The sequence below is a fragment of the Ochlerotatus camptorhynchus genome, unplaced genomic scaffold (genome assembly GCF_037179485.1).
Source record: "Ochlerotatus camptorhynchus isolate MF236.1 unplaced genomic scaffold, CSIRO-AGI_Acam_v1.1 ptg000324l, whole genome shotgun sequence".
NCBI classification, from domain to species: domain Eukaryota; kingdom Metazoa; phylum Arthropoda; class Insecta; order Diptera; family Culicidae; genus Ochlerotatus; species Ochlerotatus camptorhynchus.
This window is the reverse complement of record NW_027040812.1, coordinates 5,220,111-5,246,536: the sequence shown is the minus strand read 5'-3', so window position 1 is coordinate 5,246,536 and position 26,426 is coordinate 5,220,111. Positions and strand designations below refer to the sequence as shown.

The 26,426-nt window shown below is 40.6% G+C and overlaps 1 protein-coding gene across 1 annotated transcript in view; it reads left to right on the top strand.

Moving 5' to 3' along the window:
* Positions 1-16,931, top strand: part of LOC135707989 (uncharacterized) — a 50,001-nt gene extending 33,070 nt beyond the window's left edge. Inside the window, exons 6-9 of the mRNA XM_065229905.1 lie at positions 9,619-9,989; positions 10,062-10,275; positions 11,912-12,108; positions 13,888-16,931. Of these exons, the coding sequence (XP_065085977.1) occupies positions 9,619-9,989; positions 10,062-10,275; positions 11,912-12,108; positions 13,888-16,326 (3,221 nt within the window). The 3' untranslated portion in view covers positions 16,327-16,931. The remainder of the gene's footprint in view (positions 1-9,618; positions 9,990-10,061; positions 10,276-11,911; positions 12,109-13,887) is intronic.
* Positions 16,932-26,426: the final 9,495 nt, after the last annotated feature.

Here is a 26,426-nt window from a genome sequence, read left to right as displayed (position 1 = left end):
ATTCTACACAATTTTGTTTATGAAAAAAGTTAGAAGCAAATGAATGTATTTGATTGTTTATGCCTAGTCAAGGCAAACCATGTCATTTGTTAGTAACAATGGTGTCAGTGACGAATATGTGTAGATTTTTTTATTAACTAAAATTGTATCGAAATTGGCGTTGACGGCGACTCTGTAGCTCTTTACTCCAATGGTAAAATCTAGAGTCGGTGTATAATGAGTCACGCCAAGAGTGAAGCCAAGTCTACCTATTGAACTGTCAAACCGGCTACCTATCGTGCAAAGTAAACAAGCATTACGATGCTATGAAAGGTCCACGAAAGGTATTGCAATTAAATATTAAATATAACCGAAGAAATGATCATATACACGCAGTGAGCATTACATTTGTCATGCGATACGTTTTGTAATGATCAGTAATGACAATTTCTACTATTTTGCCTTAAGATAATTCGACAAAATCACTGATATAATGATTTACTACAGCCGTTATTTTTTTTCCTTGCTAGAAGTCATTGAAGTTGATGCAGAAGTCCTCTGTTGCCAAGTTAAAAGAAAGGGATTCTTTCGAAAACCGTGATGCGAGTTCAACTGTTTTTTCTCTTGGCGTGACTCATTATACACCGACTCTAGTAAAATCCATAAGCAAACGTCAGACTGTGCGTGAAACATGGCGGACTTCGTACTATTCTTTCACTCCACTGAAAATTCCCATAATAAACTGTCAATATTTGCTAGAACAGACGATTTTTTGGCGGTGCCGTCAACGCCAATTAAATGACTTGATCAAAACAATTACATGGAGTCGTTAAAGTGAACAATCATCTACGCCTTCAACTGACAAAGAATGCACGAAATTACAGTTTTTGTTACCAGGTGAATCTTTGTCATTGACGAAAAAATGAATGAGATTTTGACGAAGGTTTTTTGAGGATCAAGTCTGTCAGTGACTATGTGAAAAACTAAGAGGAAGAGGAGACAGACAACATTCAGAAGCAATAAATGTAGTAACTCAAGCGTACCTATTCAAATCGACGTATCTGATTTTGTAAACAATCACTAATCGACGATTTGTGGCAACTGCTAGCTCACTCACAGAAACTAACAACACCAGCTAGTAGGGAAAAGGTTCCTCTACCTGATGATGGTGTTTGTTTGCGTTGGTGAGTTAGCAGTTAAGACAAATCGTCGATTGAAGTGATTGTTTGAAAAAGCAGAAACCTAGATAGAGCTGGAATTAGGGCGAAACAACTTTTGTAAACAATGACTTCTATCGATGATTTCTAGGAATTCAAAGCACGTCCACACAGACCAACCTAACCATCGGATAGGGAAAGTTTTTCCCTACCCGACGAGGATGCCATGTTGTAAGCTACGGATTTAAAGGGTGATACGGTCAAAATTTGGTCAAGGGAAAACGCGTGTAAATCGGTGAAATCGTTTATTTAAAAAATCAAATTAAATTTCTTTTTCAAGTTCAATTAGTATAAAATTCAGGAAAAATATTCAGTTAGGCTTCCGCTTTTCCAAATCCGAATTGCCGGGCCTTACGCTTGACCCCTGCCATCAGATTTTGTACAGCCACCTTGTCCACCTTCTTCGCCGCAGAAAGCCAGTTTGCCTTGAACTGCTGCTCGCCCTTAGCAGTTTTTTTGGTCTTCTTTAGGTTCCGCTTGACAATAGCCCAGTATTTCTCAATTGGGCGGAGCTCTGGCGTGTTGGGAGGGTTCTTGTCCTTGGGAACCACCTGCACGTTGTTGGCGGCGTACCACTCCATGGCCTTTTTACCGTAATGGCAAGATGCCAAATCCGGCCAAAACAGTACGGAACAACCGTGTTTCTTCAGGAAAGGCAGCAGACGTTTATTCAAACACTCTTTCACGTAAATTTCTTGGTTGACAGTCCCGGAAGCTATGAAAATGCTGCTTTTCAAGCCACAGGTACAGATGGCTTGCCAAACCAGATATTTCTTTGCGAACTTTGACAGTTTCATGTGCTTGAAAACATCTGCTACCTTTCCCCTTCCTTTTGCCGTATAAAACTCCTGTCCCGGAAGCTGCTTGTAGTCGGCTTTGACGTAGGTTTCGTCGTCCATTACCACGCAGTCAAACTTCGTCAGCATCGTCGTGTACAGCCTCCGGGATCGCGCTTTGGTCGTCGTATTTTGTTTATCATCGCGATTTGGAGTCACTACCTTCTTGTAAGTCGATAGTCCGGCTCGTTTTTTGGCTCGATGCACGGTTGTAGACGATACACCCAGCTTATTTGCGGCATCTCGGAGAGAGAGGTTAGGGTGTCGCTTGAAACTACCGGCAACTCTCTTTGTCGTCTCAGCGGCTTCCGGTTTTCGATTTCCCCCCGATCCAGACTTCCTGGCTGTCGACAAACGTTCCCCATAATTACATTTGTAACGGTTGATTTGGCAACTTTTAGCGATTTTGCCAACTTTGCGTGCGAGTAGCTCGGATTTTCGCGATGCGCGAGCAAAATTTTGATACGCTGCTCTTCTTGCTTGGACGGCATTTTGACAACTGAAGAGTGAATTCCAAAATCAAAATGGGAGCAACATTCTACACACACACACCTTCAAAATGAGGGGTGTTCAGGTTTTTTAAATGCAAAATTGAAAGAAATACGTCAAGTTGATATTGACCAAATTTTGACCGTATCACCCTTTACTGGTTCAGATTTTTTATACGGTTTTAAGTATTTTTAAGCTTATATAGATCTATTGGTTTAGAGTCACCAAAATAAAAGTCTTTTTTTGTTGTTTATAGGGTTATGACGTTCCAACTTTGGAACTCACGCCCTCAAATCATCATTTTGAGTACTAAGTTGAGAAGATAGAAGTCTTCTACAGATATTATTCGAACCATTTCAAGATAGTAAAAAAAATCGCACTCAAACGGTAACCGCAAAATACCCGAAAATGTTTATAAAATACTCGATATTGACTACAAAGTAAGCATTTTCGAGGGAGACTGGGACTACCCATTGAATGAGTTAAAAAATTACCTATTTATGAGTATTTGTTACTCACAAATGAATACTATTAGCTTATTTTTGATGTTGTAATTACTCATATATGGGTAACATTTTACTATATATATATATATATATAGATTTAATGGATAGTCCCAGTTTCCCCCGAAAATGCTTACTTTGTAGTCATTGTTGGGTATTTTGCGGTTACCGGGAACAGATAGTTTATTTTATCATACACCCAACCGGTGGATGTAAGATTCGCTTACAATTATGTGGGATTCATAATCAGAGGATGTAAGTGGAGACCGCATGAACCGAGGATGCGATATACCTAGCTGCGGTCCAATGCAAGAAAATTGGAGACCGAAAAATGTAGAGTGTATTAAGTATTAGTGAGGTAAATTAATTATGTCGAAAAAAAATAGGAAAAAGGTTGCCGACTGGACTCGAACAACGAACGTTGCGTATATCAGACCTGTGCTTTCTCCACTGCTCTCTCCATGCTTCTGAATAAGGATAGCCTAAAAGCAAACAAGAAGCGCTCATTTCCTCTCACACTCGACTTCGTATGCTTTTTCTGCTGGAGAGATTCGAGGCAAGGGTGTGCGTCGTTCTACCATGTTATACATAAAAATCAAGGCAAATGCTTGCTTGTGTAGGTGAAAGCACAGACAGAACACGAAATAAAAAAGGCAAAAAACCATTACATCGCCTGCAAGGTCAACTTCTAACATTCGCTGCGATGTTCATATACAGAGGATGATAGGAAATGGAACTAACATTCATTGTAATAGATTTTTGGTTTGCGTGTATCAAGTTCACACGGAAACAAATCCGATTCCATTTTCATGAATAAAAAATCATGAAATGAAAAAGCTTGCCATCCCATGAAATCGTCACAATGACTCCTGATTTCGGGATGTAAATTCATGATTTCATAATGCAGAGGAAATAAGACCGCTACAAGCGTTACACGTACTTGGCAAACCGTGTTCATAAACCGCACTACATAGGTATCTTTTATACGCCTTTTGCCTCCCATCTTATACCAGAACTGATAGTCTAGTGGTCAAAGTATGGGTCTAGGGATCTCAAGGTTCTTGGTTCGAATCCAGTCTGATGCTTTATTTAGTTCTTTTTACATTTTTTGCTTAACAGTTTAACCCATGAATTTAGCACATGATTTCAACTCTGATGATTCATAATTTTGGGAATGTTTGCTGCGTTACGCAAAAGTTGCTCATGATATCATGAATATTATTCATGGTGTATTTTCATAACATGAAAATACGCTGTGTTCATGAAATCATGAGTTATTTTTCTCATTTCGGAGTTCGGATTTTTTCCCGTGCATGGAAACAAAGCTTTCATACAAGTGCCTGGACTTAACAGTAAATTTGAATTTTGAATTTTATTTTTCACTTTAATAAATCTGTTATGTAACATTTCCCATTACACCTCCCCCTCCATTCTCCCCTATGTAACAGTAAGCTCGACTCCCCTCCTCCATCAATGCGGAAGAAATTGATTACGATTTCTAAAAATGTCGGTACGTGTCGGATCCGCCGTCTTCAGCCCGATCCTAGTCTTGACCAATTAGGCTAATGGGAAGTAATGCCTTCCTACTCAACAGAAGCCTCAGTTAACTCCTGCTCTACTGTCGTTCATGGCAAGGCCGTCCTATTGCTTTTTGAGCGTCCTACCAAAGATGAATACTAAGATGAAACTGTCGGAAGAAAAACTTTCTATTGTAGTGTCTTTTTTCACGGTCCCTTTCATCCAATGAGAACCCCCCGTATTCAAGGTAATTTTGTGGTTTTGCTGCCCCCTCGGAAGAGATGAAATTTTGCGCTCATTTTTATCAAAACAATCACACCAAAATAAGAGATGTCCCACTTTTTTAATTACTCGATTAACAACTAATCGATTATTTTTTGTTCGCTGTGCTGCCATTTTTCCACCAATGAGAGTGCAGCACATGTTTGAAACGATCGGTGATGATCCTGTGGAGATGTTAATGCTTATATCGGCATGATCTAACCGATTATAAATAGTTTACTTTTCGGTTCGTTAATCGATTAAACGATTATTCGAATGAAAATCGGACATCACTAGATGAATGTGAAACGTCATTTCAAACATAAGGCCGTTCATAAATAATGATACAATTTGAAAGGGACTAGGGCTAATCACAAATTACGTCTCCATGGTAACTGAAATAAAAACGAGTGTTCACCGGTTGGTCCTACTGTCACTATCTCTACATTAAAATCCGGGGGTTACGATTGACTCCAAATTGAGAATTAACGATCACGTGGAACTAGTATTAGGAGATCTCCCCTCGTTGCTGTTGGGGAACTAGGGGTAAGAAGGTAACCCTAACGATTGTCCGTTGATATATGCGATCCTGTGAATATTTATACGAGTTTGTACACCGAATTGTAAGTTTATAACATTGTCTTCATGAAATTGAAATTAAACCTCAACAAAAAATGTTAATGATTTTGACGTAGAACTACGTCTTTGTCGACTATACTGGGATGCAAATCAAAAAATATGTGTGGTGAAGGAGTGTTAGGTTTTGAACGCTTGTAACTTTGTCGTTTATAGATGAAATTAAAATCCAAATACGCTAATCGATAGGATATTACATTAGGAACCTGCTGAAATAAATATTTTTCCAATTTTTCTGTAATTAAACTTTAGAAAATGTACAAATGATAATTTTATCACTGTTTTCATGAAATAAGCCTTTTTCTCAAACCCAGTAATCATAAACGAATACCACTTGGTTGCACATCATTCTGCTTGAACCTGAAAAGATATAAATCAGCGCTGCTCTCCTGCCTCTGCTCATTACCGCTTCGGACGGTTTGGCACTAGGTCCTGCAGCAAGCAGGACTAAGTCAGCGGCTAAAGGTGGATCACGGCGTGTCCACCACAATGAGGAATGAGACTTGAACAAACGTGCATGTAATACCCCCTCCCCCTTAACAACTTCTCCCCCTCCCCCTTAACATAACCCGAAAAAGACATGAACTTTGACGATCATTTTTTCCGGGAAATAAATTTTAAGCCAACCACAATTATGGATAAACAATTTTTTACATGCAGAGCCAACATTTTCAAAAAAATATTGCTTAACAGGAGACATACACTCGATGAATTACCAACAACTGACTGTAAAACATATCTGGTACCTCAATATATGTATGGATGTTAATATAATCCAAAGTTCATCCTTTTTTACATATTCTGCACAAAAGAAAATTTCTGCCCCGCCCTCATTCATAATAAAATGGCGGGAAATCCTGTCAGTTGCGGGGCTTAGAAAGTATGTTTTATGTAGAATATGTAAAAAAGGAGGGACTTTGGATCTATTTTTTCTGCAAAATATGTAAAAAGGAGGGACGTCGGATGTTAGCCTAAATGCATATATCATGTATCATAGATATAGATAGATAGATAGATAGGTTCTACGTCATACTGCGGTCGTGTCTAGGACACAACCCTTTCATTTTTTTTTGTTTAAATTTCATGTCACGTCTGCTCTAAAACATGCTACGGGGAAAGAGTGCCACTCTTATGGAGAAAAAAGGCCATTCGCCTAAAATTAAGTGAAACAGATTATACAAAACATAAAAACCATGTGCTGTCAAAGAATTCAAATGGAAAGCATTTTTTACTATATTATAGAGTTTGTTTTGCAAAAAATCACGATAACAATGCATATCGGAATCATAAATGCCAAATTGTGCTATTTTCTTAATATTTTTGGATAATTTTATGCATAAATGTAGGGGTGGCACTCTTGCCCCGTGTAAAGTTAATTTTAAAATTTCAATTAATGAACATTTCATAATGTATTGTTATTAATGTTTCAATCCACCATCAATAGTGACGTCTCATTGCAGAAATAGTGAAAATAATAAATTGGGAATTAGGAAAATCAGATGCATTATTCTTATAAAAACATCGCCTTTCAACACACCAACACAAAATGATTTTTTGTATTTGTTTTAAGACTTCCCTAATAAAATTTGTATGGTTATTTTGCTTAATGGCGTTCAGGGTATCATCCAAACCATTTGTGGAATAGTTCAATCAGTTGAGTTATCGTTCGGGTATGGTATTTTTTTTATAAGGGTTCGTTTCGAACAGATCTTTCTATGATGCTTCATAAGGATACCATGCATAGATTCATGGTGAGTTAGCATTAAAAATGGCTTCATTTTCAAAATATATTGAGGGTGCCACTCTTGCTGCGGGTGACCTTCTTGCCCCTAGTTCCCCTATCTGCACATAGGACCGCCTACGATCAGAACAACTCACTAAACTTTTGCCTGGAAGCCTTCAACGATGTTGGCGTTCATTATGACTACGATTTCTAAGAATGTTTTAAAAATAGGATTAAGAATAGGTAACGTAGTTTACGGTTAAATCGATGACAAAACTATAAATAAACATTTCCTATGATGTTCAGTTTATCCAGTATTATGAAAATATGGGTAACTGCCATGTTCACTGAAAATTTCAATTTTGGCAAAAAGGCACCGACCAGGCAACAGCACATAAGATTGGTTTGCAATAACTCGGTGTTTGAAGCTAATTAGGCCTTTTAATATTTTTTTTTATATAACTTGGAAGTGTTGAAAGAATGTTGAATTATTTATGCCGTCGTCGATTTTGTAGTGCTACAATTTTTCATTCCCTTTATCCCTAGTTCATGTTTTTTTTTACTCACTCATTTTTGCACATTATTATTTTTTAAACTTTAACGATAATACGTAGTTCATCGCTGTGGTAGCATGTCCTTTTTATTTTCCAACCTTTAAGCAGCGAAGTGTTTTAATAAGTTTGTGGCCTTTCAACTGTTTGGCAGTTTAAAACAATGCTGATTCGAACTTTTCCCGGCGGTGTGAATGCATCGTTCCTTCGGTTTTCTACTTGTAGATGTAATGCCCTGGCGAAAACGGAGCCGGCGCCGTCCAGGGTTGCGTACGTGGTCTACGTTGAAAGTAGTTTGGAAACGAAATACTGCTTGGTAGAAACGAGAATATGTGAAGAACGAAGAAGCTAGTCAAATACGCGGTTGTTGTGAATGGTCCACGCTTGAGAGACCATTTTGAATTATAGAAAGCAAATCAACACGTGGCGGTTTTAAATCAATTTTCCATTGACGTGGTAGGTAATGTACAGTTAAAAGAGTGAAAACATATTGCGTTAACAATATCGAAAATCGGTCCTGCGCGGATCGCTCTGTAGTGTATTCATACGCGCGAGTGAAGGATTGACACGATTCTTGACCTCGCGTCGGTTTGGTCTCAGAGAAGGAGACTTCGTAATTACATTGGATGTAAAATTTTCCGTTACATTGGAAATTGGTTTATGTCACTCAAGGTCATTCGGTATATAGGCATCGGTTTCTCTATTGATTGGAACTTTTTAAATTATTCTTGCGCGAGAAATTATGCATTGGGGACAAAAACATAACATTCTGTTGAAAACAGAATTCAAATTCTGCGAAAAATCGTTGCTAACATACCAAAACCTTTTAAAACGACTTTCGACATAATAGATAGTGTATGATCATCACCTGATAAATTCCAAAGCGTTATAATTCGAGACTAAATGAGATACATACGAATAAAGAAAGTAAATAATGTATCCGGGCGTATTCGTTGGACGGAATATCACATCCAGTCGGTAGTCGTTTTAATGTTATTCTTTCAAAGCTTTTTGTTGATAGGTATAACTACTAGGCTAGAGCACTACTTCGGCATAAGCGCCCATTTCCGTCATATCGAACAGAAATATCATACGTTCGGTACGATAGTTCACTTCAAATGCTAAAAAAACAAAGTAAAAAATAAGCTCTCCTAGCGAATCAATCTTTTCTCCCTTCATTCGTATGCCGAACAAAATTCAATGGCGTTTCAATGTGTTGTGACGAAATATTGGAGTCAAGAAGCAATGTTAGATTTTTATCAATATCTCAACAATTTGTTACACTGTATCAAGTCTAACGGTATGTATGGAAAGGTAAATACATTTAGAAGTCATCTTTGATAGAAACATTTCCATTATTTATTCAAACCCGAACATAAGAGAGAGGTGCCTGTTCGCTTAGTATGACGGAAATTAGATCTTAACACTACATAAAATAATATTTGTTTATTCATCTGTTAAAATGCATCACCTTAAATAGTGGTATCCTTCAAGAGGGTTTACATTTGAATACCATCCCTGACAGATTTTCTTATAAAACGTCAGACATTTTCTAAATCTCAAATATAGGGTTGATTAGATTGTGTGATGAAATGTGTCGACTCTAAGTACTAGTACCGTGACAAATTTGTGTTGATCATAGCAAATTGTGTAATCACAGTTGGATAAATTAAAGTGGAAACAGATTCTATTTTTAGCCGCAATACGTCAAGTCTTTCGTAGAAAACCTTTTCTTGGGAGTTGGGAATCGTTGCGAGCATGGAAAATAGAATACTGTGTAAGTTTCGTTCATATTGTGCATTTCTCATTATTTGTCATGTTACTAAAACTTTTTATGTTCATGTGTTAGTTGAATATCGTTCATTCATGCTCGAAAACGGTTTACTTACAAACATACATTTTTAGATCCGGATGGTATCAAACAGGAAGTCAAATCGGAAGACGAGAATAAGCCTGAACCGGAGCGTATTGAAAACGGTGAACTGACCATTAAGGATGAAATCAAAGCCGAGCCCTTGGATGAGTTGAATATCATCAGAGAGATCAAAACGGAACCTATCGATGAACTGGATATCAAAAGGGAAATCAAATTGGAACCAGATGACCAAAAGATGACAATCGAGGGCATGGTTAAACGCTTCAAGCAACGCCGAAAACGAACCCCATACAATCGGCATCAGTTGTTGGAACTAGAAAAGGATTTCAAAATCCAACAATTTGTGAATTACAAAGAACGTTGTAAAATTGCCACAACACTTCAGTTGACTGAATTACAGGTACGAGTAGGAGGGTTTTGGCACGTTGGTTGTTGTATGTTTAGTTATTTTTTTTTGTCTTCCGAACTATAGGTTAAAGTGTGGTTCCAAAATAGAAGAGCAAAGGATAAACGGATTGAAGCTGGTCTTACCTCGCCATGGTCTACCACTAGATGGGTTTCAAAGAGCGGTAACGGCGCCCGTAAATCGAATGATAAATCAGGTGCGACCACTCCAACGCCAACAACAACAACAACAGCAACAGCAACAACAACCACAACAGTCGATGCAGAGACTAAAACTGACGGTAAGCCTCTAGATGTAGTTTAAATGAGCGAATGTGTGAAATCTTTGCGATGTTGCGACCTCTTTTTAAAACGATATCTTGAAAAGGCAAATATTGGATGGAAATTTTAGTGTTGATGGTTACCGGTGATTTCAAAATGATGTCCACAACTATTTTAATTTTTAACTCTCCCTCCTTGTGTTCAACATACTAAATACGGTAAAGTAGGGCAAAATGGGACACGGGGCAAGACCCTAGACCCTAGATAATACACTTATAAATTTATTTGTTTGCCACTATCCACAGGTTCAATGCAAACCAAATGATAGTTTGCTTTGTTAAATAAGTAGTGAGGCTACGTTGCGCCCCATTTATAGCCTAACGACCATTATGGGGCCTCCCTTAGCTCAGTCGGTAAAGGCACAGCTACAAAGCAAGACCATGCTGGATAGCAGTATGATTGGATTTGCCACAGAATTATACCAATGCAAAAATGGTACAGGCATCAAAAGCTCTCAATTAATAACTGTGGAAGTACATCTAGAACACTAAGTTGAGAGCACACAATAAGCTAATATGCGATATGCAATTAGCTTGAAATGCGAAGAAGAAGAAGAAGAAGAAGAAGACCATAAGACCAAACGGCATTATGTCAAATGAGTACTGTCTCCTACCCTATTCCAAATACAGTGCTCCATCAATATTTTGCTTGTCTAAAAGTGCTCCTCAACGGCGCCGGTGGTGTAGTGGTAAGCGTGATTACCTCTTACCCCAGCAGGCCTGGGTTCAATCCCAGTCGGCGCCGCCGGGATGTTCTGAGGCATAACATCTCTGATCACGCCTTCCTTCGGATGGGAAGTAAAGCCGTTGGTCCCCGGTTCATGAGTTGATGGGTCGATAGGTAGGGACCAGGTGTGGGAGCTGCCTTCCTGGCACGTCGGTAGCATTGGTGCTCAGCACGGAAAACAAGATCGACGGAAAAAACAAACCAAAAGGAAAAAAAAAAAAAAAAAAAAAAAAAAAAAAAAAAAAAAAAAAGTGCTCCTTCAATGAAAAAGTTTAAAAACCCCCGGACGGAAGATGTCATTTTTATTAACCGTTACATCTTGGGCTCTTATAGAAAATCACTATCGAATTGAATTTTAACGGATGGATCTCGGGTGGGTAGAAGCATGCTTGGCATACACAGTTTTGGTCACGAACTGCTCATTTGCTAATAACTTTACACACAGTTGACGGAACATAGTTCTTTTTGAAGCAGTAGATAGAATAGAGTGCAAGCTTGTTATAGATATGTAAAAAAAGTAGATTTTAATGCTAGTAGTAAACTGTATTTGTTTTTGCGTTGTAAAAATGAGGTGAGAAATGCTCACTACATATCTCGGAATTTAAGTGTTAAATTGATTAGTGTTGATTCAAATGTTAAGCTTTACCTAATCTTCGTATATCTACAGTAAACTATGAGCCTAATCTATCAATTACTTTAAAGAAAAATAAATTTCAACATCTGAGTGAAAAGTTATTACCAAATGAGCAGTTGGTGTGTACAACTGTGCATGCCAAGCATGGGTAGAAGTCTTGAGGCTCACGATCCTCCTGGTTTTGATCATCACCCTAATATCCAACAACTCCAACAAATCTTTCCATTTTCTTCTAGATCCAGACGTACCGATCGCAGACGGGCACGTGAAAGTGGAACTCATCCAATGCGAAAACGGGAAATTCCGACAAAAACGTACTAACTTCTCAACCGAGCAACTGGAGACATTGGAGCGGGAATTTACCGATAAAAAGTACCTTAGCTTTCTCGAACGATGCCAGCTGGCGTCACAATTGAAGCTCACTGAAACACAGGTTGGTATGGCGGCTGTCTGGCTGGGACACGGATGTATGAAAAAAATAAATAATAATTCTCGTTCCAGTATGATTTCCGGGCGCCTCATGGGTCCTAGAATAACATTGTAAAATTTCAGGTCGGTTGGTGGAACTATATTTTAGCGCCAGCGGTTTTAATTTTGTACAGGATTTTCTATGGGAAAACTTACTTTTTCAAATAAAAATCTGGTGAGGTCACCCATTGTCCTCTAAAAATAAATCAACACAACTAATCCCTAGGAAATTTTACAAGGAAACTTTTTTTTTTCCAGACCGCAAAACGATCCGACGCTTGTGGAAAAAGTTATTTAAGGGGGTATTCCCAATCTTTTGCCTTTTTTCGGCCTGTTTTTCAATTAATTTTTTTTCAAGGAAAATGAATAGTAATGCGCCTAACTCTTTGGGATTATTGTTTATTGAACATTAAAGTTTACAAATAAATTTTTTTCGACATAAAAAAAGACATTATTGACGTCACAAAATGGCGGCAAACAGACCCCTGTTCGCCGCAAACGCCTGGACATGCGAAGACTTTTCTCTGGAACGGCTTCATCTGAAACAGATTTCGTGATGAAATTAATAATCTGCATAAGATTCTCTGGAGCTTCTCCCGTTGGCAGCAAAAAATCTTGCAAATTAACAAAATGGCGGCCATATGAAAAAACAGGCGATTTTTAGCCCGCTTTTTTGCAGCTTTAAGGTGCTTCAAACAATGTTAAATGTTAATATTTTTGGCTGAAAGTGGGAGAAGCTCCAAAGAATTTAATAAGGAACAAAATGCGCAAAGATTCAAGTCAATATCTCTTATAGTTTCTGAGAAAAATCTTCGCCCGATAAAAAAAAATGTGGTTCCGAGAAAAACGCGTTTAAAGTTTTGACTTTAGTTAAAACCATTTGGGGGTTCTTACCATTAGTCAGCTATGCCTGGACACCGAATTCGCTGATCGGAAAACGGCTTGGGGGGATGAAAGTATATAGTCTAAAGTACAAAAAAACGTGAAAAACAAAAATTTGATTTTTTGAAAAAAAAGATCGGGAATACCCCCTTAACCATTACGTTTTGCTAACCAAACGAACTGCTCTTTATTCTTTTTTTTCTAGCAGCACTGCCAGTTGCCGCAGTACATCGACTGATAAGGTTTGAATGAATTGTGCGCCAAAGCAAATAAACCCTTGTGAAAAATCACGCTTGTTTTCAAATGACCCCCGTGAAACATAATTGTTGTACTATACCGGAAACCGGTGTAAAGTTTCATCAAAATCGAAGATTCTTTGCGCATGATATCGGCTTTCCGCCATGCTGACTGAACTGCTTTGTGTAGACAGTAGCAGGCGGCAGCTGGCAGTGCTGCTAGAAAAAAGAATAATGAGCAGTTCGTTTGGTTAGCAATCAGTAATGGTTAAATGACTTTTTCCATAAGCGTCGGATCGTTTTGCGGTCTTCGTAGAAAAGTTTCCTTGTAAAATTTCCTAGGGTATGGTCGGGTTGATCTATTTTTAGTGGACAATGGGTGATCTCACCAGATTTTTATTTGAAAAAGTAAGTTTTTCCATAGAAAATCCTATGTAAAATTAAAATCGCTGGCGCTAAAATATAGTTCCACCGACCGACCTGAAATTTTACACAGTTTTTCTAGGACCCAGAAGGCCCCCGGAAATCATACTGGAACTGGAATTTGAATTTTGTCCCACCCTTTGTCTATAAGGTTGATGTTTCCGACACGGAACTATAAATTTCTTTTTATGTTATCTACACAGGTGCAAGTGTGGTTCCAAAACCGTCGCTCCAGATGGAAGAAAATCAAGCCTGACCCAGATAATCCCGATGGCAACATGAATGATTCGATGATGAAAATAAAAAACGAACCTATTTGGAGAGAAAGCGAACCAATGGATACTTCCGGTTTGCAACCGATAGGCAATACATCACCAGTTCATTTGGATCTGAAAATGGAACCTACCCAGGTTGTGGAACAAACGGTTATGGAAAAATCGGAACTGGAAATGATCAGCGATGCTATCCGAGCCTTGTCCGGAGCCGACGAAGACCTCCATCGCGGCGAGAATGTTATGGACTACAGCAATGCTACTCCGTCGCTTGTAGCTGTTAAAGATGAGCCAGCTTCCCCGGAAGATACAACTTCCGCATACCCTGCATTAGAATTGATTGGTGGAAACTCCATTCTTCCTTCAACAGACATCATAGATCTATCCATTCCTTCTAAGATTTTAACACGAGCACTTGAAGCATTACATCACATTAATCCAAATGGTGATTTTAATATTTCACAAGCCATGAAAATCAAAGACGAACCGATCTGGACAGATGATTTGACAGAGGAAGCCAGTTCTAAGGATACTGCAAAAGTCGTCGTAGAGGAACCAAATGCTACAGAAGATAAATCTGTACAATCCACTACAGAACCCACAGATACAGTATGTAACACTGAATTGAATGGTGATTTAAATTCGTTGGAAACCATAACCTTCAAGCATGAACCGAAATGGCCTGATAATTTCATTATAGAGGAACCTAAACCTTTAGATCTTTCGGAAGATGCCGCATTAAAGCGTGGTACAGACAATGAATCTGTACAACAGTCCATTGCAGAACCCATGGATACATCTCGACTTCAATCCTCGGTTGATATGAAGGAAGAACCGGTTGTGAATGACGCTCCTGGTGCTTCTCCAAAATACGAGCCGCAACCGATGCCTCTAGATCTTTCGGAAGACTCCGTCTTGAAGCATGGTACAGACAATGAATCTGTACAACAGCCCATTGCAGAACCCATGGACACATCTCGACTTCAATTCTCGGTTGATATTAAGGAAGAACCGGTTGTAAGTGACGCTCCTGGTGGTTCTCCAGCACACGAGCCGCAACCTAAGCATCTAGATCTTTCGGAAGATTCCGTATTGAAGCATGATACAGACAAGGAATCTGTACAACAGCCCATTGCAGAAGCCATGGACACATCTGGACTTGAATCCTTGGTTGATATTAAGGAAGAACCGGTTGTAAATGACGCTCCTGGTGCTTCTCCAGCACACGTGCCGCAACCTAAGCCTCTAGATCTTTCGGAAGATTCCGTATTGAAGCATGATACAGACATGGAATCTGTACAACAGCCCATTGCAAAACCCATGGACACATCTGGATTTGAATCCCTGGTTGATATTAAGGAAGAACTGGTTGTAAGTGACGCTCCTGGTGCTTCTCCAGCACACGAGCCGCAACCTAAACCTCTAGACCTTTCGGAAGATTCCGTATTGAAGCATGATACAGACAAGGAATCTGTACAACAGCCCATTGCAGAAGCCATGGACACATCTGAACTTGAATCCTTGGTTGATATGAAGGAAGAACCGGTTGTAAGTGACGCTCCTGGTGCTTCTCCAGCACACGAGCCGCAACCGAAGCCTCTAGATCTTTCGGAAGATTCCGTATTGAAGCATGATACAGACAAGGAATCTGTACAACAGCCCATTGCAGAAGCCATGGACATATCTGGACTTGAATCCTTGGTTGATATTAAGGAAGAACCGGTTGTAAATAACGCTCCTGGTGCTTCTCCAGCACACGAGCCGCAATCTGTCTTAATCGATATGGTCGAGGAACCCAAGGATTCTGCAGAAGAATCACCCATAGATACGAGAGAAGAACCTGCCTGTCTTACTGAGGCAGATGATTCTCCAACTGCCGAACATGAATTGGACACTGATCCAACAAGCGGTGTGACTGAGGAACTGGCGGACTCTGAAAAGAAATCAATAATAGATATAAAAATGGAACCTTCGTGTTGTTTTGATTCCGATGTTTCACCAATAACCCAAACCGAATTGGACTCTGATCCCATTACTGTGGCTGAGAAACTAATAGACTCTAAGAAAGCCTCACTGACAGATATCAAAGATGACCGCCCAGATACATCAACATCACAAACAACCCAGCCTCAGCTCGTTGAAGATAATCCAACAGTCAGCGTCACCGAAGAACTGGCAGGTTCTGAGGAAAAAGCTACCTGTAAACCATCAGACAGTTCGGCTTTGACAGATAGTAAACCAAATGATGGTCCTGTTAGAACCGAAGACAGCTTAAGTGTGTTAAAAACCGAGCCCATCGATGGTGTTACCGCTGCTGCAGTAGCTCCAACTGATGAAAAAGTAGAATGTAGTCAAAGCAACGGAATTTAAGAAGACTGGTTGGGGTCAGCAATCATCACGTTTTAGAAACTACGGAGAGAGGAAAAAAATAAGATTATGTGATTAGATTTTTTTTATATATATATATTTTGATGATTTTGTTTCAGTATTTTTACAAAAAATTTCCTTATATTTTTGGAAATCGGTTTAATCGTGCTTTAGAAAACAAAAACGATAATTTTTCGTAGTTTAAGTTTATTGCTTGGGAAGCTCAAGCCACGCGACAAAGGATTCAAATCGAAACAAGTGAACCATTGTGCGAAATTTCTCATCGTGTTAGGTTTATATTTTATTTAGGCATTTTCAACTCACCCGTAAATTGTAATTGTAAACCAAAAGTATGCAAGAGGTTTTAAAAATTTAGTTCCAATTATTGCGATACCGTTGGCGGAGCGAGAAAAGGAAAACTATGTTTCATTGTGCGTTTATTTCTGTCCGTTGATCAGTATGGCGTTTGTGTAAATGTTTAACTAAACTTCGAGAGCCACTTAATATATAACTATCACCTTAGACATGTTTGTAGACATTAATGCAGGTGTGTTCATCGGAACTGATACATCACGAATCACGGAATAAAAATCATACGATTAAAATAACATGGTTTTGGTGTTTGCTTTCGCAACCAAAATTTCAAAAGAAAATCCTTCGAAATCTCTTTTAAATGGCGGCAGCAGAAAGATACATATCCACTCGCGGTATCATACGATATGGGAGTTCTCCAGGACAAGCACAACCAACCAACGGGAAGTCCAAGAAATCAAGCTTGATAGCATACCAACTCAGCTCCCCATTTATTGGAATAACTCGGTGTAAAAAGGCAAAAAATCCGTCATGCATTTGACCCGATTGTGTCACCCCCTCCACGCATCAGGCTTTTATTTTTCAATAATTTCACAACCTTAATTCCTAATCTTTTCTCATTCATCTTCAAGTCACCTGTTAGAAGGTATACTTTGGTGCAAGAAACAGCGCATGGTTTTCGTAGACCATTAGAAAATATAAAAAAAAAAGAGGCTGTTAAAATCGGGTCATTACTCGGCAAATAACCAGTTTTGAAGATTGGTGTTCTAGAAATTTTTCCACGCTGAGTGTATACACATGTAATTTCATCACTTTCCACCGTAAACTAAAACCAATTAAGTAGATGAGGGCAATAAGGTCCCTCTAACAAAAATACATGTTAAAATATGAAAAAAAAATATGATATAATTTGAAAATATACAGTGACTAAAATATGGATTAAGTATGATTCGCAAATGTTGCACCCATTTAGACTCCTTTTAGCTCAAACATTTTAGTCACACAAAAATATTCTCACACCTTGCTGCACTGAAAATAACTTTGTTGTCAAAATTACCATATTAGAGGTTTGAATTCTGTCTACACAGAAACAAAATCCATTGGCAAAAATACTATATTGATGGTTTAAATTAAATACTCCCACCAATAGATTTTTGCAGACACGAAATTCATTTAATTTTACTATTTTTTTCTATCACAAATACTATGCCGTTTGAGTAAGCATAGTAGTTTTGACAGAATGGTAGTGAATTTGATTATATTTATAGTCAACGGTACTGAAATCATGGTAGATTTTACAGTATTAAGCGTAGAGTTTTCATTTTATGATGTACAAGGGGGTCAGGGCCATGTCACCGATGTGAATATTCACACCATCTAAGTACACCAGGGAAGAGGAGAGGAGTGAGCAACACAGCATCTTTACCCATGGGGGTTAAAAAAGTTCTGCGAAAAAGCTGCTCAGGGATTTTAGAAAGGAAAAGGGTTGGGTAGGTTTAAAATGCAGAATTAGATGCCGTCGTGATTGAATGCGCATGTCTAAATAACGTTGTTCCAGGTACCTATCATATAAATTTGCATATCATCTAGTTATGATTATTGTCACTAATACTTACATTTCGATCAAGATGATGCTACCTATTTTACCTTTTATGTGATACTTATCATCACAGATTCCAACCTTGAATCGCAGCCAGTCCACTAACAAAACACTCGTTCCGAGAAGGGGCTCATTGTTGTCTTCTTCTTCTTCAGGTTCGCTCACCACCCGGAATGAAGGCTCGGTGCGGTTAGTAATATCAAACAGTGTTACATGCAAACGAAAAAGAGATACAACCAGGATTAGTTTTTTTAAACTAATAGTTTCATCTGAATACCCAACTAACCATATCTCAGTGACATTGTCCCACTCTGAACCCACACCTTTAAGCTATTTTGTGATTATATGGTTACTTTGGTACTCACATGAAATGTTGTGCAAGTACCACAAGTTCAACAACGCCCAACTTTGGACAGCTCAATGTTAATACCATTTACTATTTGAATCAGCTTACACCAACAAACAATTCAAAGTCACAAATAAGCATACACATTGAATAGATGCTGTATAACACTGTACAATGCAGAATAAACAGGATGTCGAATTAAGTGCTGAAAAAAGCTCATTAAGATCGATAGATGCGCCTTTATTCCGCCGTTTGCTCTGATATGATTAATTTACTTATTAAAAGTTTTATAAACGTTGACTGTCTTCCTGATTCAGAACCAGAAGTTTGATCCAATAACAAACTGAATAAGTGTAATTTGCACATACATATTCGCTTTAATTCGACTGTTTTCAATTGGTTTAATAAAATGCTTTATTAGACGTCTAATAAATGTTCTCTAGCTCCGGATGAAAATAAAAATTGATTCGGTCGGAGCGCTTCTTTTGTTTTTGGGAATAATGAGTACAAACCTTCATATCACGCGTTCTCATTGACTTCGTTCCGTAGCTTATTAACTAAAGTATCGTACCAAACGCATAATTGACTTGTTAACTCTGAAACCATGGATTTATGTGATGTTTTCTGCTCGATAGGCCCAAAATGGGCGATTAGGCCGAGGTAGTTCTCTACCCTATATCTTCACTGTAACATCTACGGGTAATCATCGAAAGTACTTGAATTTTACTCAGGCACTTTTGAGTAAACTGCAATCACTCTCTCATACTCGAAATCTAGACCAACAATTGAAATAGGCGGAACAACCAAACGTAAACAATGGCTTTAAACGCAAATTCTTCGAGAATCAAACCACTTCCACGCAAACTAACCATGCCATTCAATAAAGGAAGTTTGCTCTATCATGGTGTTAGATTGCTTCGATGTGTTTTGATTATCGAGGAATTTTCGGTTAAAGCCATTGTTTACGTTTTGTTGTTCGGCGTATTTCAATTGTTGGTCTAGTCATGTGCCACGACCAAATTGGCACAACGACGCCCTATACGCTATCTGACCAAAGCGTAGGGTTTAACGGTATTAAGCGTAGCTATACGATAGCATCCTCGATGTCATCATCATTATATTGCGATAGCAAGGCTCTCACTCTTTTGTGATTGCTCCGATTTTCATTCATTAGGGTAGAGAACTACTTCGGCCTAATCGCCCATTTTGGGCCTATCGAGCAGAAAACTTCAAATAAATCCATGATTTCAGAGTTAACAAGTCTATTATGCGTTTGGTACGATACTTTAGTTAATAAGCTACCAAACGAAGTCAATGAGAACGCGTGATATGAAGGTTTGCACCCATTATTCCCAAAAACAAAAGAAGCGCTCCGACCGAATCAATTTTTATCTTCATCCGATAGGCCGAAGTGAATTCATTGGCGTTTCAATGCGTTAGGCCGAGTTTAGAATCCGTAGGCCGAGTTTGGCGTCAAGAAGCAGTGTTAGACTATTGAAAATATCTCAACGATTCGTTTCTCTTTATCAAATCTTACGGCACGTACGGAAAGGTAAATAAATGTGGAAGCCATAAGTAATAATAACATTTCGTTTGGTGCTAAACTACGCTAGATTAAGAAAGATTAAGTGCGGGTAGTGCTTAATAGGCCGGAAATGGGGTAGTTAACCCTACCAGTTTATACGCAACAGAAACATTTGAGAAAACAATCACACATGCAAACTCGCTTCATGATGGGCTTGTAATATGTTTTGCTTTGGAGTGAAAGAGTTTCCAATATCATCACCGGTAAGAAGCAAATCTCTAAAAGTGATTGATTATTTGCGACGCTGTTGCACAATATAATCTTTATAAGCATATAAGTAGACATGGAAAAACATTTACTATCCATGAAGAATAACACACACAAGCCATTGGAAATGCCGTCTTCCTTAGTCAACGCAGCACACATTCAATTAAAAAAATATGTTGGATAATGAATACTTTCCTATTGTATAACATAGGAAGATATTTGTCAACGCCTGCGAATACAAACGCAATCGGAAGCTGCCGAAGCTGAGTGATGACGATAAGTGATGACTCCGCTTCGTGTTTTGATTTGCGCTGTACCGTCCGTCCGCTCAGTGGTGTGGGCTCGTAAATGCATAGATGTTGGTGTGCGTGTTAACTTCCAAGGCTGCAGTTCAATGTTGTCTCGTCATAATCCTTTTGGCGCTGTTATCTGTTTCTACAAATTCCAAAGACTGAAGGAGGTCTCTCTTTTTCAAGATTTCTCCCATAAATAGTAAATTCCAATTGAAGCGGAAAGAAAATGGACTGCGATGATTCTCCTGGACAAACCCTGGGTGATACGGATGAACCAGAAGCAGAATATCTGATTGACTATGATGTTCTGGCTGGATGGAACGATCAAGCAACGTTGAATCCACTCAATGGTACTAGCGATGATATGATCACAGACAAACAGACGTAACACTTTGAAAAAGTTTTTTGACGTAGGATTACGTCTTTCGGCAACATATTAGGGGTGCAATTTCAAAAAACCAAAATCGACCGCGGGACGAAAATAGGTCGGGTTTTGACCACATATACCTCTGTCAATAGCAGATGAATTTTAATTCTAAATAAGCCAAAGAATTGGGAATTTATCTTCCAATCTGCTAAATTGAATACTTTATTAATTTTCAATAGGTCACTATTGAAAAATACACAAATGTCCAACTGTTGCAATGGTGATCACAATTATCACCGATTACCTGCAAACAGCGCATTCCCTAACACAGATTTAAAAATCGAATTCGATCCTGTCTCACTGAACGGTGCTCATTCAATCACCGTGTGTGGTGGTGTCCGGTCGTCAACGTCAGCAGCAGCAGCAGTAATTAGCGTGTGGCGTACCCCACGAAAGGCAGCGTGCAAGCAGTGAGCTGCAGAACCCACATGAGCACTCATAGAAGGAGGAAGAAGCCGCTGGATCGAAATCAGTTTCCTCGTGAGTAGCTGTGGGTCATCTATGCCAAGCGTGTCAACCTTGCTCCAAACAATTAACAGCTCGCCAACCACAACCCAATAGCTCAGCATCACTCAACCATCACGACTAAACGGTCCTTTTCAGGACCACCACAAATTTGTTAAGGAGTATGTTTTGGATATTGTAAAGGTTATCAATCGGATGTCAGTTCCCGCAAGCAGCTAAATATCAAAGCTCAACCTGGTCTATAGAAGGTGTGGAATTGTAGGCCTGAATGTATTGGTGCAATTCGTTTTCACTCGGTTTTCATTTCGATTCGCACGATTCGTTTACTCAGTCACCCTTGTAGTGGCTCATAATGTTTGTTTCGATCGGCATAGGAAATTAATATTAATTATAGAATTTGTGTATGTTACCAAAATTTTTGAATGGTCTGCCACTAAATGTTGAGATAATTAATTGATTATTGAATATCACACTGTGTATACCATGAAAAAGCAGCCTGTTTGTGAGTTCCATATAACATACAGCTCGCCAGCCTTATCCGTGTTGAACACCCTAATAAATCAGCATTACTCAACCATCACGAGAAAACGGTCCTTTTCAGGACCATCATAAATTTGGTAAAGAGTATTTTTTACGTAGGATTACGTCTTTCGGCAACATATTGGGGGTCCAATTTCAGAAAATCAAATTCGACCGCATTACGAAAAGAGGTCAGGTGTTGATTACATACATATAACTCTGTCAATAGCAGATGGATTTTAATTCTAAACAAGCCAAACGATTGGAAATTTATCTGGCAAATTGCTACAATGAACACTTTATTAACTTTCAATAAGTCACTATTGAAAAATACACAATGTCCACCTGTTGCAATGGTGATAAAAATTATCACCGATTACCTGCAAACAGCGCATTCCCTAACACAGATTTAAAAATCGAATTCGAACCTGCCTCACTAAACGGTGCTCATTTAATCACCGTGTGTGGTGGGGTCCGGTCGAGATTCTCTGCTTGATCGTCAAGCAGTTCAGTTCGGTGTTAGCTCGCTCTCTCGAGTTGTTTGAAAAGTTCATTGCGATAGTGTTCGCGCTCTCTCTTTCGCGGTTTGTCGTGCGTGTGTGTGTGCCCCGTAATGGGGAAGCATCGGTCGCGAAGCCCGGCGAAGGTCCAGAACCCCAGAGAAGGAAGCTCCGGTGTGCCTACCTCGAACAGGTTTGCTGTTCTCCCCATGGATGGGAATATCCAGCCAGCTGTGTTGGAAAAACGCAGTAAGAAGAGGAAGAAGAATCGAGGCCAGTCCGATGTCACTGCGACGAACAACAGCGATGTTGGAGATTTCGGTGACGCTGCCGAAACCGTGAATACTGCCGAAATGAGCTCGGCAAAAGTGAAGCTACCTCCATTGGTAGTGAAAAATGCCCATCTTAATGTGCTCATTGCGGATCTAGCGACGCTGGGTGTTAAAGCCGAATACAAGTTGGGCAGAGTCGGCACTAAAGTGATGCTCCGTACCAAAACGGAGTTTGACGTGGTCGTCGCCCACCTGAGGACTTCCAAGGTGGAATTCTTTACCCACGACATTCCCGGTGAGAAGCCGTTCAAGGTCGTCATCAGGGGCCTACCAAACTTCGACCCGAAGTTTATCGAATCAGAAATCAGGGACCGGTACAAGCTGGCCCCAAGTGCCGTGTATCGAATGACAAGAAGAGACGAGAATGTGAAGGCGTATCCGGATAGCCTTTTCCTGGTACACTTCCAGAAGGGAACGGTGACGCTCAACGCACTGAAAGCCATCCGGTCCATCAATTCCATCATCGTTCGCTGGGAGCCATACCGTGGCGGCCATCGCGATGTGACTCAGTGCCAGCGGTGTCTGAACTTCGGACACGGTACCCGCAACTGCAACATTAAGCCACGCTGCGGAAATTGCGCTCAAGACCATGCCACCTCCGAATGTGCTGCGGATGAAGCTGTGGCGTCCAAATGCGCCAACTGTGGTGGTGCTCACCAAGGATCCAACAAGCAGTGCCCTAAACGCGAGGATTTCAAGCGCATCCGAAATCAAGCGTCCACCAACAATCAACCAGCACGAAGGAAGGACAAGGCCCCGGCTTTCAGGACAGAGGACTTTCCACCTCTTCGTGAACAAGCGAATCCCAGGGTGCGATCCACGCCCCCTCAAGAAACGTCTGGATCTTCTGCTGGACAAAGCTCTCCATCCCCCCCTGGATTCTGGAGGCAACCAACAGCTCAAACAAACAATCCCGATCTGTTCTCAGCAGACGAACTGATGGAGATTTTTATCAACATGACCGGTGCTCTACGTAAGTGCCGCAATAAGCCCGAACAGATCCAAGTGCTCGGTAAGTTCATCATCCAATATGGTGTCTAAACCGCTAACCATCGCTACCTGGAACGCTTGCTCTGTAAGAGCTAAACAGATTGAGCTTGCCGACTTCCTCCGCAAGCATAGCATCGACGTGGGTCTTCTAACCGAAACCCACCTAAAGTTCGGTGACAGCTTCTGGTTGCCTGACCACAACATTATCCGGCTTGATCGCACCAGCTCCAGGGGGGGTGGTGTAGCGGTCATCGTCAGAAAGGGAATCAAGTTTTGCACTCTGCCCCACATCCGCACTTCTATCATCGAGGCCATTAGTGTGGAGGTGGAATCACCAACTGGAAACGTCCGGTTCATCGCTGTTTACTGCCCACGCCAGTGTACCGCAAGCAACGGATTAGGAATCCAATTTAAGAAGGACCTGACCGCCATCACCCGTACTAGCTCCCGATTCATCGTTGGGGGCGACCTGAACGCCCGCCATGAAGCTTGGCGGAACTACCAGAGGAACCGAAACGGATGTCTATTGTTCGACCACGCACAACATGGACTGTACACAGTGCAATTTCCGGACGAACCAACTTTCATCTCTCCGGCGGGAAATCCCTCCACGCTAGACTTTTTCCTGTCAAACATCGGACTATCCAAGCCGGAGGCGCACAACGATCTCAGCTCCGACCACCAACCGGTGGTGACTGAAGTCGGTGTCAACGTGGTTCCTGCTAGAGGCTGCCTGCGTAAAGACTACCACCATGTCAACTGGGTGCAGTACGGTCGAATGGTAGACAGCAACATCGATGAAAATCCACTGCTCGACACCGTAGATGACATCGACCGGGCGTTGGAAGGACTCCAACAGGCCATATCCGAGGCTGACGAGACATGCGTTCGACAAGTTCCTGTGAGGGGTAAGTTTGTTGCTATTGATTCCCACACCCAATTATTGATTCGATTGAGAAATGTGCGTAGACGCCAGTTTCAGAGGACTGGAGACCTGGGCAAAAAACGTGAAATGGCCGATCTGAACAGGCAGATTGCTTCCAGAATGGACTCACTCCGAAATGAAAGTTTCGGGCGTGTTGTCCAGAATCTGGACGACCGCTCCAGACCATTCTGGAAGGTAGCCAAGGTCCTGAAAAATCATCCCAAACCCGTTCCACCTCTCAAAGTCGAAAATGATGACGATCGGCTTTTAATTACCCCACAGGAGAAAGCAAATGCGATCGGCAAGCATGTCGCTTCATCGCATTTGCTTGGCTCGACTATCCAAAGTCCGCTCGATGATCAGGTTGCGCAATGCGTTCAAAACCTAGATGCCTCCCCTTGTGTCGTGCCTCCGGCGGATATGATTACAGTACAACAAATTTGCTCAGCGCTGAAATGCACCAAGAACATGAAGGCTCCCGGGTTTGACGGTATATTCAACTTGATCTTGAAGAGACTCAGCATGAAAGTGCAGTCTCTTCTAACCGCTATCTTCAACAGATGTTTGGAACTGCACTACTTTCCAAGCATCTGGAAAGTAGCAAAAATCATACCGATCCGCAAACCCGGTAAGGATCCAACATTGTCTTCAAGCTACAGACCAATCAGCCTCCTTTCAGCGCTGAGCAAATTGTTCGAGAAACTCATTCTCAATCGTTTGCTCAAGTTTGTCGAGGAAAATAACATTCTCCTTCCGGAACAGTTTGGGTTCAGAAAGGGGCACTCCACCAATCACCAGCTAGTACGGGTGATGAATAACATCCGAAGTAACAAAGCTGTATCCAAGTCCACAGCCATGGCCTTGTTAGACGTTGAAAAGGCGTTTGACAATGTTTGGCATGATGGACTTGTGTACAAGCTTTGTAACTTCAACTTTCCTTTACATCTGGTTAAAATCATCCGTAACTACCTCCAGCAAAGGTCGTTTAAGGTATCGTTGAATGGTTGTCTCTCAGACACGTTTTCGATCCCAGCAGGAGTCCCGCAAGGTAGTCTGCTGGGCCCCTTGCTTTACAGCATTTACACTTCCGACATTCCTCCCCTCGGCGACGGTTGCGTGTTTTTCCTGTTCGCAGATGATACCGCAATAGCCGTCAAAGGAAGGATGCCTCGCGAAATAACGAACAAACTTCAACGATGCCTGAACGCCTTCGCTGATTATGCCACCACGTGGAAAATCAAAATCAATGCCACCAAAACACAAGCGATCATGTTCCTCCATCGGCAATCGCCCAAACTGAAACCGGCTCCATCTTGTACTGTAATCATGGATGGCACAAGGGTTGAGTGGTCCGCCGAAGTAACCTATCTCGGGATGTTGTTCGATGAAAAGCTCCTCTTCCGTTCGCATGTAGAGAAAACAGTAGTCAAGTGTTCTGCCTTGGTTAGGTGTCTGTTTCCGCTGATTTGCCGCAGATCCCGCCTCTCAAGGGTGAACAAACTGGCCGTCTACAAACAAATCATAGCACCTGCGATCCTCTACGCAGCTCCGGTGTGGAAATCATGTGCACAGACTCACAGGAACAAAATCCAGGTCGCTCAG